The sequence below is a fragment of the Microtus oregoni genome, unplaced genomic scaffold (genome assembly GCF_018167655.1).
Source record: "Microtus oregoni isolate MIOR12 unplaced genomic scaffold, Mior012 000014F_ref0000157, whole genome shotgun sequence".
Classification (NCBI taxonomy): Eukaryota; Metazoa; Chordata; class Mammalia; order Rodentia; family Cricetidae; genus Microtus; species Microtus oregoni.
Genome location: NW_024543073.1, coordinates 25,579,955 through 25,595,320, shown reverse-complemented (window position 1 = coordinate 25,595,320; position 15,366 = coordinate 25,579,955). Strand labels below are relative to the sequence as shown.

The following is a 15,366-nucleotide window of genomic DNA, read 5'->3' as shown; positions in this document are numbered from 1 at the left end:
TTATATATATTTACAATATAAGGATATCCAAGAGAATTGCAACTGCTTTTTTTATATTGTCTAATTCCACTAAACCCAAACTACACAGACAAATAATGCAAATTAATGTCTTTTGAATGAGTAAATTGCATGAAAATATGTTTAAATATTACTCAAAGTTATTATAAGACCATATGATACAAAAATTAAAGTAAATATTACAATGTGACCACCAATCAAAAATTTAACTAACAGACTTCAAATTTGCATCTGTTAGTTTCAGTGTTTATTACTTGTTCTGTCTCAGTAGCACAAGCACTTAAAAAGATTCACTCCTAAGTAGCCACTTAGGCCAGGCATTAAATCACAGAGGGGGCAATATTTGCTTAGGTGGCAGCCATTTAGCCTGAGCTCACTAATCCCTCACCCATCTCTGTGGGTGGTCCATTCTGATGTCACAGCTGGCTTAAAGCACACTATAACAAACAAATTGTTACTGAAATAGTAAGGAGAAACAATGAGTCAGTTCTCAAAGGGCTGCTCTACAGAATACCTACAAGGTACCAGAGCTAGAGAACAGTGTGGGGAGTCAGTAAAACCAAACATTTACAAAGCACTTCTCACAAAAGCACCCTTTGTAGCAAATATTATTTTGAATTGGCAATAATGTTTCAAAATTATTTCAATTGTTTCAAAATATATTGTAGAATTTTCTTAGATCACTGCTTCAAAAGATGGAAAGGAGACCAATAACTATAACTTAAAATATTAATATTGTTTGGATCTTTGTTGGGTTGGATGAATTAAATATTTGTTTTATTGTGAACTATATTATGCTAATATTAAATTACAATGTGGAATAAAAATATAGAATGTAGTGACATATCTTTTACATATATCTCCTAAATTTCAAAAAAAAAAAGAACCAAACTATTATATACCAGAAATTGCCTAATTTACTTTACGCACTTCATTGTACTTTAGTCATTTGAAAAAAAATTCTAAACTAGGATATCTATGAACAAAATACCACATAAAGAGGAAATTTCTCTTATTTCAAGATCTATCACAAAGAACTATCAATGGATTCATCCAAACATACCCATAGCTGTAGGAATAGTGAAGAAATGATAATATGGCATTCCCTGGGAACCCATCCTTCAAGCCAGGCTGGGCATCAGGCACTTCGGGAAGCCCACCTGCCATATAGGCTCTCTAGGCTATAAGGGAATGAGCCTTCCTGAACTACCCCTTTTCTTTGGCTCAACTGCCAACTCACACAGGAACTAATTGGGAACAAGCTACCAAGCCAGCCAAGGAATCTGGTAAGAATCACCTCACTCCCTCCTGTACTCCATGTCCAGTCCCTTAATCATACCCCCATCTTTGTAATCTTTACCCCTAGACCACTATTTGAGGCCTCTCCTCCTTTCTTCCCCATTCCCCAGGATTCTATGCAGATCACCCAGCATTCCTCCCTACTGCAGAAACTATCAACTACCAACGCAGAGCACCCCTCAAGCCCATTTCCAATCCTTAAGAGTCAGCATGAATATCTAAAAGCACTTCATATTCAAGACCTCCAGCAGCCACAATTGGCAGGATCTCAGAAGCATTTTCTACCCTGAGAAACACAACAATGAAACGCTTCTAAAAAAAAGAAAGGGCAGCAGACGCTAAAGAGACCAGATATCAGAACCAAGAAGTACAAACATTCCAAACCCAGATGCCTAGACATCAGCATAAAAACAAAGTAAATATAACAAAAGACAATATGCCTCCAGTGAAGCCCAACAAACCTTCTATAACAGATCCTGAAAAATGTAATAGAACAACACAAGGACATCAAAAGAGCAATCATGAATATGCTCAAGAACCTTAAAGAAGATATGGATAAATCCATTAATGAAATCTATAGAAATATAAACAGTGAAAATAAAATAACAAGTGTACAAGATATGAAAGTATAAATGATATCAAAAAGAAATTAGAAAAAAACTGGACAAAAAGATACTTAGAAACTCAAATGGGTACCTTAGAGGCAAACCTCACCAACAGAGTGCAAGAGATACTCTCAAGCATTGAAGAAAGGATAAAAAGAAAAAAGAAAAAAAAGGGATAACTTGTTCAAAGAAAATATTAAATTAAAAAAATCCAGGTAGAAAATATCAAGAAAATCTGGAACACAATGAAAAGATCATATCTGTGAATAATAAAAAATATAATAAGGAGAAGAAACCTAGATCAAAGATATATAAAATATATTGAACAAAATCCAGCAAGAAAATTTCACAAACTTAAAGAAGGAGATGCCTCGCCAGGTAGAAACAGCATATAGAACACCAAATGGATGGAATCAGGAAAAAAAAAAATCCATGACAAGTAAAAGTAGCAGTAAGGCAATAAGGAAAAAAAGACCAAATACCTTATATAAAGGCAGACCATTAGAAAAGAATAACACCAAAATTTTCAATGGAAACCATAAATGCCAGAAGGGACTGGACATATATTCTACAAACTCCTGTGGATCATAGGTGCCATCACAGACTACCACACCTAGTAAAATTTTCAATTACAATTATGGGGAAATAAAGATACTCCATGACAAAAATTTAAGCAGTATCTATCGACAAATTTAAAACTAGAAAAAGTTCTAGAAGGAAAACTTTAGCATGAAGAGGTTAACCCCTCTGCAAAAAAAATAAACTATGAGGAATAAATAATCCCAGATCAGCAAGTCAAAACAAGGAAGAAAAACACTCATTCAACTGCAACAAAATGATGAAACCCAAAAAGTACTGCTAATTGTTAACTCGTAACATCAATGGTCTCAATTCCGTATTAAAAAACATAGACAAATAGACTGCATTTGAATACAGTATCCACTCTTCTGCTGCATCCAAGAAGCACACCTTAACACTTAGGAGAAAAATCAACTCTGTGTAAAATTATGGAAACATATTTCAAGCAAATAGGCCCAAGAAGCAAACTGGTACAGTCATTTTAATGTCTGACAAAATAGATTTCAAATCAAAACTAATCAGAAGAGATAGGAAATGACACTATATGCTTACATCAAAAAAAATTCATAACACTATAGGACCCAGCCATGACAAATTCAATAGAGGCCCAAGTCTCAGTAGTTTACCCTAAAATATACCTGGTTCCAAAAAAGACCACAAACTGAGACCGCCCAAACATCACCCAGAAACAGACCATCCAAAGAAATGCCTAATGTTCCAACCATTGTAGATAGAATCTGCCAGGACACACCCATCTCTTTTAACCAGGTCAACCCTGACAAATTTTAGCCAATCAGAGATCCTAAAGCTTAGAAATCCCTCACACCAACCCTTGCTATTATAAAAACCACCCCAACTGAGCACGGGCTCTCCAATCACACCAATATGTTAGATACATGAGAGTCTTGAGTTTGAACTTGAATAAGAATAAAGGCTCTTTGTTATTATTACAAGACTCAGTTTCCTACTTGGTTTGGGGGCGGGGGAACTCTGTGATTTAGGTATAACAAAACATATTTGCAAAACATTTCACCTAAACACAGAAGAATACACCATCTTCCCAGCAGCTAATGAAACATTCCCCAAAACTGACTTGGACACAAAGCAAGCCTCAACAAATGCAAGAAAATTTGAAATAACACCCTGTAACCTATCTGATCACCATGGATTCAAACTAGATATCAACAACAACAGAAATATAAAGCTTACAAACTCATGGAAAATGAACACGTTTCTACTAAATAAAATATGGGTCAAAATAGAAACTATGAAAGAAATTAAAGACTTTCAAAACTGAATGAAAATGAACATAGAGCACAGCCAAACTTAAGGGGCACAAGAGAGGGAGTTCTACAGGCAATTTCATAGCACAAAGTATCCACATTAAAAAAAAAATGAGAGAAAAAAGAGGGGGAGAGAGAAAGAGAGAGAGACCTCATATTATTAACAGCATGAACTCTAGAACAAAGTGAAGATTTAAAAAGTATTCTGCCACTGGAAACTATCTGAATTGATATATTTAAGTGATATTGGGCATAAAGGTCCAACTTGGCAAGCAAACTCATGGAGAAATGGTGTAGGAGGTCCTTCTTTCTATGTGTTGCTTGTATTGGTTAATGAATAAAGAAACTGCCTTGGCCTAATAGAGGCAGAACTTAGGTAGGTGGAGAAGACAGAACTGAATTCTGCGAGGAAGAAAGCAGAGTGAGAGAGGAACACCATGGAGCCGCCACAGACATGCCGAATCTTTCCCAGTAAACCACTGACACATGGCAATATACAGATTAATAGAAATGGGTTAAATCAAGATTTAAGAGTTAGCCAATAAGAGGCTAAAGGTAATGGGCCAAGCAGAGATTTAATTAATGCAATTTCTGTGCAGTTATTTTGGGGTTAAGCTAGCCGGAAGGCCGGGACAAACAAGCTGGCCCCCCTGCAACAGAGAAATATTTACACTAACCAGGGATTTGGTAAAACATATAAACCAATAATTTCTATAAGGAAAATTTCATGATGTCAACTATTTCATCTAGTTCTCAGTGTAGGGGGCATAGACATGCCCTAGAGAGGAACTTTGAATATTAAGTACACAGGGTTGTTCCTTCAAGAGAAGGAATGCAATGTTTTCTACCCAATGTGATCTCATACACTGAAAACTATTTCTTTAGAGGCAATATAGAAACTGAGGCAGATCAGTCAAATATTAGTCAAGAAAATGGAACCTCCACTGGCCAGTGTCTAGAGGAGCCACCCACCCAGACCCCCTTACAAGGAAGGTGTTGTAGGTCAACAGGATGCTTTAAAATACTAATGTCTTAAGTTGGACTGATGAAGAATCAACGCTAAGTCATCTCAGGACTCTCCATAATCACCAAGGAAGAGATTTATCACAACAAATGCACGGTGAACTTACTGTTGCTATTTACTAATCATCTGATGAATATAAGACAAGAAAGCATCACCAGCCCCAAATTTGAGTCACTGATTAACGGTCATCCAAACAACTGTTAAAATGACGAGGAAGAATCTGATAACCCTGCAGCGATTGATCAGTGGCCCCTTAATGGTTAAAAATTAAAACAGGACCAACTCCTAATGCAAGAATAATTGCAAGTAGGACATAGAAGTCAGTCTTTAGAATTCCCATATTTTTTGTAATTGAAAGAAGGCAAAGAACAAATTTTAACTGTTGCATGATCTCTGGGGCATAAATGCTACTCCATCCAGAGTTCCCTGTTCCTAACATGACTCCTCAAAGACATTTCACTATTATACTTGACTTAAAGGATGGCTTTTTCTCTATCCCTCTACGTCCTGATGATAAGGAACATTTTATATTCTCTATTCCTACTTTAAGCAATCAACAGTAAATTAACTGATAGCAATGGAAAGTTCTATCACAAGGGATGAAAAATAGCATTATTATATGCAATATTATGTATATAAAGCACTTAATTCAGTGCTGACTAAATTTGCTAAGATTTTGGTCTTTCATTATACGGATAACATTTTCCTGTCCTACCCACTTAATTAATATGTAAATGAGTACTTAACTAAAAGAACAAAATTTAAGCATAGCTCTGAATAAAATACAAAAGCAATCACCTTATAATAATTTAGGATACATTATTACTCAACAACAAATTCTCTATTATCCTCTCTGTTTAGAACATCCTAAACAATGTAATTTTACTTACTTTAAAAAGAAACTGAGGGTCATGTCAATTAAGCATATCCTATATATCTAATACTACTAAATATTTAGCTCTGTTCCTTAATTAACTTTCTGGAGACTCTTCATTAAACTCTAAGAAACAAAACAGCCAAAAAGAAGCAAGTTACTTGTTTATTACATAGTGCTGCTGATAAAGTGGTAGCTCCCTAAATTAATCCCATGCTGTCTTATCAATTAATTATCCTTCCTTCTTCCTCATCATCTATTGGAATTATATATCAACAAGACAATGATAATATAAAAATTTATGCATGTCATAATTCTCTGCAATGTTCTGTAACTCCTCATCTAAAATAAATTATAGACTTGATAAGGACACATTTTAATTAAGTTACTGGCACAGAGCTTACAAAAACCACTGTACATTTAAAATCACAGGTTAATTCTTTCTTCCACACTGATATTTGCAGGTAACAATAATATATTATATATGAATGATAGATAATCATTATCCTATAGCTCTCCTCTTAATATTTCTTTTGAAGATAACCCATGGATATTACCTAAAATTACATCAGAAAATCCTATAGAATTCTCTTTTTAATAATTTTACAGATAGCTCTTCAAGTGCATAAGGAGCTTAAATCTTACATATAAATTCCAAATCCTCCATGAAAAATATTATACTGATCCCTTGTTGTATAGCTCAACAGTCTGAAATTGCTATAAAAAGGCTTATTAGACGTGTCTCAGCATTGACCATTTTAACTGACTCTGTTAATGTGTTAAAATTGTTTCTCTTTTAGAAACTACAAGACTTAAACCCAACCCCACTACTAATGTTACTCATAATTATTTCTCTCTCTTCAGACTTCTATATGACAATGAACTCAACCTTCTTTTATAACTCATATCATGGTCATTCTAATTCATCAACATTCGTTAATGCTCAAGCCAACATACTAGCCTCCTCCCCATCCATAATACTTCCTTTTTCAGGAATCTCAAAAATCTCATGAACTTCTTCATCAAAAGGCAAAATTGTTAGAATTCTCTTTGACCTCATAACAAATCATTTGACCCTATCCTTTTTCTTCTTTCATCCCACTGCCCTCTGCTGGAAGAATTAAACCTCAGGGGTGAAATTTTAACATCACTTGGCAAACTGATATTACGCATCCTTCAGAATTTGAACGTTTCAAATTTGTTCATGTTATAGTTGGTGCTTTACAAAACATGATTGATGTTTCTGTTCAGAAGGTTAAACTGCTTCAAGATCAAGACATTATGGAATAACACCATCAAATACTTGTCTAAATAGTGAATTTTAAAAATAAAAAGGAGGTATAAACACCCACCAAAATTGCTGCATACTATGCTGATTTTAGCTGTGCTTAATTTTTTTTTCTTCCTTATAAAGGATAATACTTCTTCTGCAGCACTAAAACATTTTGGAGACATGGCCTAGAACACATGTTAAATGAAAAGACCTAGAAACTAATCAACAGAAAGGGCCACATGTTCTTCTAACATGAAGACAAGGTTATGTTTATGCCCTTCCAGAAAATGAAAGGAGTCCCAGACGGCTCCTGGTGCAATGTACAAGCCCAGGACAGCATCCTGGAGACCAAACAAAAATGAAATGTCTGAGGATAGATGACAAACCCATTAAAGGAATAAACTGATAGCTTGGTGAAGTATGAAGCCTTTAATAACTTTCCAAGCCAAGATCTTGGAGAGACAAGAAAAACACAATACTACTGGCCCAAACATGATAATGTTATGTTTACAGATATATTACATGCAAATGTTCAGACTGTCAATACAGAATCCAAATGTTTTATGTCAGGGGGAATAAAGGCCACAACTGTAATATGAAACACAATGACATTATTTTTCCATTCCAAGGACAGTTTTTATCACTTGGGATTAGCTGTTTGCACAAAAGATACTAAACAAATATTTGGTTATATTAATGAAAGATATTTTGGTTGGTCTAACTAAACTGATCAATTCAAACACTATATTACATATTTTAGTATAATTAAATACTCTTTAGAAAGCTCCAATAGTAAAAATTACAGTTTTATGAAAATGAAGAAATGAACATCTGATGTGTTGCTTACTATAGTTGATGTCATTGTACCTAAAATAGCAGTCTTTAACAGTGGTTTAGAAAATAACCTCCACCCCACATCAGACAGAGGCCTGATCTCCAAAATATATAAAAAACACAAGAAATTAGGCATCAAAATTCTAAATAATCCAATTTAAAAATGGGGTACAGAAATTAACAGAGAATCCTCAAACAGAAGAATCTCAAATGGCTCCAAAGGACACTTAAAGAAATGTTCACATTCCATAGATATCAAGGAAATGCAAATCAAAATGACTCTGGGATATTATCTTATATCAATTCTTCTCTCTTAGCTCATATCTTCCAGATAGTGCCTCTCCGGGACCCTGGAATAACTGACTGCAGGGTGGGTTAGAACCCCTAGACTGAGTAGATCCCCCAAAGGTGGTCAACAAGAAAGGACTCCTAGTAATGGAGAATATGAAATCTGAACTGGTCATCTTTTGTAACTAGGCAGGGCTTCCAGTATTGGGTCTGAAATGCACTAACTCATCCACAAAACATAGACCTACAATTTGTCCTGCCTGCAATATGTGCTAAGATAATGGCGGTGCACAACTTGTGTCAATGACCAAGCCATGATGGCCAGGAACAGAAGGCTGGATGGCCCAAAGACCTAGAAGAGAATCAATCAAGACTGAAAAAAAAAAGCAATGAAATGATTTCTAAAAATATTCTGCTATACTTAGAGATTGGCACCTAGCCCAACTGTCATCAGAGAGGTATTATCCAGCAATTAATGGGAGCAGAAGCAGACATAAGTTGGAAGATGGGGAACCCCGGAGAAGAGTGGGAAGAAAGACTAAAGCAGTCGAGGACACCATAAGAACACGGTTCTGAGACAGCTAAGCAGGGTTCATAGGAGTTCACAGACTGAAGCGGCAATCATGGAGCCTGCATGGGTCTGTGCAAGGTTCTCTGCATATATGTTATGGTTGTGTAACTTGGTGTTCTTGTGGGCATCCTAACAGTGGGAATTGGGATGTCTCCCACTCTTTTGCCTATTCTTGGGACTGTTGACCTCCTACTGGGTTGCCTCACCCAGCCTTGACATGAGGCTTTGTGCCTGGTCTTATTGTAACTTGTTATGCCATGTTCAGTTGATATCTATGGGAGGCCTGCCCTTTCCTGAAGGAAAACAGAGGAAGAGTGGATCTGTGGGAGAGAGGAGGGAGGGATAAGAGGGTTGGAGGGAAGGAAACTGCTGTCGGGATGTACTGTATGAGAGAAGAATTTTTAAAAATTCATTTAGTTGTGATTTATTACCAAAAAAAATCTACTCAAAGAAAAGTAAGAAGAGAATTATATTGTGATGATACAATATCAAAATGACCAAGTTCTACCCCACATCAGCAGAAGTATAGGAAGTTGAGGGAATAATCTGGCAGAGTCAGATAGTTACCTAAAGAGTCTGCACAGCCAGCTCCCAGTGCTGGCACTAGAGTGCACCTCAGCTTGCTGTTACCTATGGAGTACTTAGTGGTGAAGTTCAAACTATAGATAAATGGTGTTAATGAATAGCTGATCATATCATATTTATTCTAGTGAGTATTAGCGTTAAATGAAAGCATACACTTTTTAAAGAAAAAACGTAATTCGAACATACATACATTTAAAGAATTAGTTATAAATTCAAAACTAATCTCATAAACACTCTGAGCCCAATCTTCCCTAAAACCTGAAAATCACCAAACAAATTATAGATCTAAGCATCCCCTTACTACACTGGAAATTGAAAATTCTAATACTTAGGAAAAATGTGCTTAAAAATAGGTCCTTTAAAACGAAAACAATGGGCCAGGCAGTGGTGGCACATACTTTTAACCCCAGCACTTGGGAGGCAGAGGTAGGTGCATTTCTGTGAGTTCAAGGCCAGCCTGGTCTACAAGAGCTAGTTCCAGGACACGCTCCAAAGCTACAAAGAAATCCTATCTCAGAAAAAGAAAAAAAAATACCCATATTGATAGTATTTTCCATTTTTCATTTTATAAAAAGGGATGTAAAAATATAAATTTCATAGAAGCTTTACATAATTCCTGTATTTCAAGTTGTACAATGATCCTGAAAGCACCATTTGGCACATGAAGCTTTTGAATGATGGCAAGAAATGCCTCAAACTGTGCCTGCCAGTGGGGCAGTCTGGAAGCAAGTGCACTTGGGACTCACGAAGGTCTCTTTGCCATGGAAACAGGGTTATGTGGAAACACAACAGAATTTAGTCAAGCTTTCTAAATTGAATATGTACATTCTTTCCCATTCTTCTAAGTTTAGGAGGTCATTTTGTTGGCAACTGCCAGTTATCTGTGTCATTAAGGAAACCATGACAAACTCCTTTACAATGTGTGGGTCATCCAAGTGCAGTGAAACAGACTATTTTGCCATGTGTGCAACTGTCAGCACATTTTTGCCAGCAGATGAATTTATAAGATGGTATCACTCTGAAATCAGTTTGCAGAAACACATGGCATACTAGAAGATTCCCAAGTTTGACTGAAAAAGCTTGTGAATGTTTCAGCTGCATCTTAGCTGACCTTAGCACAGAAAGTTTTACCTCATTTAATATCCAAAAAGTTCTGTCAAGCAAACAAGGCATGAATAAACTTATCCATAAACTAACAATGAGTAAACAAGGGACAGCCATTTAAACTGCAATGTGACAGCCGAAGGCAGTTTGCTATGGACTCAACACTTCTCTGAATTCCTGATTATGCAGCTTAATCACTAGTAAAAATCAGTTCAAGCAAGGCATGAGCACACGCCTTTGATCCCAACACTAGGAGGCAGAGGAAGCAGATCTCTGTAAGTTAAGACCAGCTGGTCTATAGACTGAATTCCAGGACAGCTAAGGGCTGTTACACTGAGAAATCCTGTCTCAAAAAAACAAGAACAAAAACAAGCAAACACTAGTTAAGTGTGAAACAAAATTCACCAATAAAAACAAATGTTTTACTACTGAGACAGTAAGCGTTACTGAGCGGAACACTTTACTTACTGAGACATCTTTCAGTTCTTTCTCAATGGAGAAGTGGCAAGACTCTTTAGAAAAGATGAACCTGTATGTGTTCGCTGGTCCTGATCCTGACAACAATGCTTTTCTCAGTTCATCGACGTATTTTTCTTTCTCCATAGCCATGTCATCAGCTTCTTGGGAAATCTCTGATTCAGAAACTATGGGAAATATTAATAAAAGTGATGAAATAAAAACTTTCTATTAGAAAATATGTATTTAGCTGTTACTACTACTTTATCAATCTAACAGAAATTGGAAACAATAATAAAACCAAAATGCTTTCATGTGGCTTTTTAAAAATACCATTAGTGCTCTTAACCCCCCTCCTTCCTCTCCCAGTTAGGCACTCCTCTTATTTTCTCTTGGCACTTCTAGAGCATTTGCGCCCTTAATCCTTGAGCTCTTTCTCTTCCTCTCCAACCATTATTCACCTAGCCTTTCCCAACCTCTGCAGTTATGTCAGATTACATACTCAAATGTAAGTATGCTATGAACGTGTGTGCGCGTTATGTGTATGTGTGTGTATTTAATGGACTTATGCCACAAAAATTACAATGCTCCCTGCAGGAACCATAAATTATTTAACAAATACCCCATTGCCAGGCAATGGAAAGCTTCAAGCTGTTGGTCAAGGGTTCTATAGAGCCACCAAATAATATGAGATAGTCCCATTGTCCTTAGCTACACCCCTACAACTAAAGAAAAAGATGCTATTTCTGAAGCTAACATACACTTCCAGCACAGACCTGGAGGAACTGACCCAGTAGTGAGCCAGAAGCTTTCCCTCTGAGGATCAGCACTCATAGTATGAGAAAGTGCTATGCAACCCAACAACAAACAAATGTAATCAATAGTTCTAGACAAATAAACAGCCTACAAAGCAAAACAATATTGGCCTGCCAAGGTGTCCCCAAAAGAGCAATCGTGCTATTTTATCTTGGGAATAAGCAACAGACATCTAGTGGAACTTACAGTGTACTCAATAGGAGGGAACTGACGCCTGGTACTGCAAAACCTAGCCAATTACCAGTGGCTGGAGAAGACACAGACCTGGTGTACGACCAACCCCTGCTGTTTCCCTAAGTCAATCTAGCTTTTAACTGAATGTTAAATGCCTTTCCTGATTCTCAAATGAGTATAGTTCCCAGCCCCACCCAAGAAGCTGGGTTTTGCAATAGATGGAGGCTACTGCAGAGATCCACAACTAGTAGAAATGCAGGGGATGAGCGGTCAGGGTCCTCAGCCCCAGCTGGTACATCTACAACATAACCCATCCTCTAGGCTCAGGAAACACCGTGAATGGAAGCTGGAAAGACTAAGAGAGAAAGGGCACTGGGAAATCTGCTATGACAAGGTCTTCCAGACAAAATGCTTCCCTCACAAGATCCCAACAATATGGCAATCTAAATATAATTCAATAATGACCACACCAGTTGTACTCTGGGAAGAGGCAGTCTTATGTGAAGATTGATGCTTGCATTTCTCCGAGTCCCTATAGGATTTACCAGTTCTGGAGTTATTTTTAAATCTTTTCTTTTTGCTTTCTTTTATAATTAAGAGCTGAATTTTCAACCATTATCTAAAAATAAATAAGATTAGAGAGGTAAATTCAGCAACTCATTCATTCATTCTGTGCAGCTGCAAGTGCCCCCGTGGACATGTGGAGGCCACCCCACTGAGCACAGCTGCTGTCCTCCTTATCATTCTCCAGCTAATCTGAGACAGGCTCTGTCAGCGAACCGGTAGCTCACCATTTAGGCTCGACTCACAGAAAACCCTCCTGTCAATCCCAGAGGACTGGAGTAGCAGATGTATTGAGCTGCACATGGCTTTTCCACATAGGTGCTAAGGCCCAGGCCTCAAATCCTCATGAGTAAACAATGGGCCCTTTACCTGTTGAGGTAGCTCCCAGGGCTGAGGGAAGTATTCTGAAGACAGTCTCTCTAATAGAAAAATACTTCCAGTTGTTTCTCTCATGCCTAGTATAGTTCTAGTGACTAAAGAAGCCTGGAAAGTCAACTTCTGTTCACTCAGGCATTAGAATTACAGTCACATATATGTCTAGTTCTGATATTCTTTTTTAATATTTAATTTTATATGTGTGTATATGTGTGCATGTGCATAAGCTACATTTTGCAAGTATCAATTTGACACCTGCCTCAGCCTTATGAGTGCAAGAAATACATCTCTGTGTCTATATACCCAGCTTTCAATATGTTGTTCTTGTTCAAATTTTGAAGTTAAGACACAATTACATTATGCGCTCCCTTCCCTCTCCTCCTTCCAACAGCTCCCATATAAACCCTTTCTCTCACTCAAATTCATAGCCTCACTTTCTTTAATTGCATGCATGCTCTTTCTTTCTCCTAAATATATAAATACAAGTTCCTCAGTCTGTATGATGTTATTTGCATGCAAATGACTTTAGGGCTGGCTACTTGGGATTAGTAATCAAATGTGGTGATCTTCCTAAGGGAGATACTTCTTCAGCTCTGAGGATTTCACAGTTGCCTGTATTTCTTTGTCTAGTATTGAGAGCCAATGATACGTGTTATGTTTAATATAATTACATGGAATCTTAGAGAGAAAAATTAAAACCATGGAGCAAAACATACTAAGTTAAAAATATTCTAAGGATTGTCTCAACAAATGATGCTTAGGAAGCCAAACATTCACAGGTAGAAATATGAAACTAGATTTCTCTCCCTCACACCCAACAACAATATATTCAAAATGGAACAGAAACCCTGAAACTGCTAGAGGAATGCAAAAGGAAAGCACTTCAAATATAGACTTAAACAACAGGGTTCCAGTAGTTCAAGACACAGCTGGAAAACTGTGAGGGAAGTACAGAAAACTACAGAGATCTACAAAGAAAAGGAATGTTCAGAAAATACTGAAGAATGAGAGATAAGTTTACAAGCAAGTCATCTCATGGAAAATTAGTATCCTAAAAATATAATGAACTAAGAAAAATCAACGCTGAAATAATGGCCTAATCAATGTGCAAACAAACCAGATAGTACTCACGTAAACTAATGAGAGAAAATGCTCAATATCCTTATTCATAAGAATAATTAAAAAATAAAAACTACCATTAATTTCTACCACAGTGTCTGAATGGCTATCATTAAGAAAACAAAAAACAATAAAGTTGAAGATGAAGCAAACAGAAGGTGTCCATGGTAGTCTGCCCTGCCCTTGGATGCATATGCTGAGCACTAACTGGAGAAAATTATGGACAATAATAATAATCATAAAGGCCAAAAGAGGAGAGGGAGGTGGGCTAAAAATCATCATGCAAATTTGGACAGAGGTAGCTAGGAAAAAATATGAACAAAATACATTTAAAAGGTATGAAAATTTCAAAGCATTGATTAAAATATAAAAAGAGAACATTTATAATTGTTGGAAGGAGAAGCTTCCCCCAAATCTCCAAACAGAGTAGAGCATCCTAAAGCACTCTTAGGTAAATACCAAACACAGTCAGTATAAAATAAGGATACCATCATATCCCATAGTTATTATTCACAATAGGTTTGTGCCTAGTCTCATTGTGTCTTGTTATGCCACGTTTGGTGAATATACCCGGAAGGCTGCTCTTTTCTGAAGAAAAACAGAGGAGGAGTAGATGTGGAGAGGCACTGAGATGAGGAGTGGATAAAGGGGAAACTGTGGTTAGGATGTGTTGAAAACAATAAAGAAAGGGGGGAAGGAAGAAGGGAGAGAAGGAGGGGGTAGGGAGGGAAGGCAGAATGAAGGAAGGAAGGAAGGAAGGAAAAAAGGGAGGGAGGGAGGGAGGGAGGGAGAGAGGGAGGGAGAGAGGAAGGGAGAGAGGGAGGGAGGGAGGGAAAAAGGAAGGAAATAAAGAAATAAAAAGAGTTGGCCTCATTTCCAAGAGTAATTGGACAACACAAACTGGACTATATGGTTTATAAAAAGAGAGAAATGAAAAATAACACAACATTGGATGAGTAAGAAGATCAAGGTAGATTTGACAGAAGTTGGAGAAAAGGCATGAATTATGTTCAAAAAGTATTGTATAAAATTCTCAAAGAATTAATAAAAATGTTATCTAAAACTAATAAATAAGTAAACAAATATTTAAAATTTGGAAAAACTTAACTCCATGTTTCTATCTAACCATAATTAAAGTAAAGTTCAAAATCAATGAGAAATGAATCCTAGTAATTAGAGACTCTTAAGTTTAACAATTCATTGCTGAATGACAAATGGGTCAAACATGAAATCTTGAAATTTTAAAAGTGCCAAGAATTATAATACAATGAAAGTACAAAACAAGAAAGCCTCTGGGACACAGTGAAAGTAGTCATATGAGGGAAACTGATCGCTCTCAATTCCCACATTTAAAATCAGCAAATACATATAAATGCCTTGACACAACAGAAGAATTAAGAAAAACAAACAAAACAGTCCAAGTCCAGTATATAGGAAGAAAGAAAAAGCAAAGCTTTAATTAATGAAATAGAAACAAAGAATACAATACAAAAAAAAAAAAAGCAAACAATCTGAAGAATTGTTC

General features: G+C 36.6%; 1 protein-coding gene across 2 annotated transcripts in view; it reads right to left on the bottom strand.

Annotated features, from left to right (window-relative positions):
* Positions 1-15,366, bottom strand: part of Xrcc4 (X-ray repair cross complementing 4) — a 193,425-nt gene that overhangs the window by 158,812 nt on the left and 19,247 nt on the right. For both annotated transcript variants that reach the window (XM_041663222.1, XM_041663223.1), the window contains one exon: positions 10,806-10,981. In XM_041663222.1, coding sequence (XP_041519156.1) covers positions 10,806-10,981 — 176 coding nt within the window. The remainder of the gene's footprint in view (positions 1-10,805; positions 10,982-15,366) is intronic.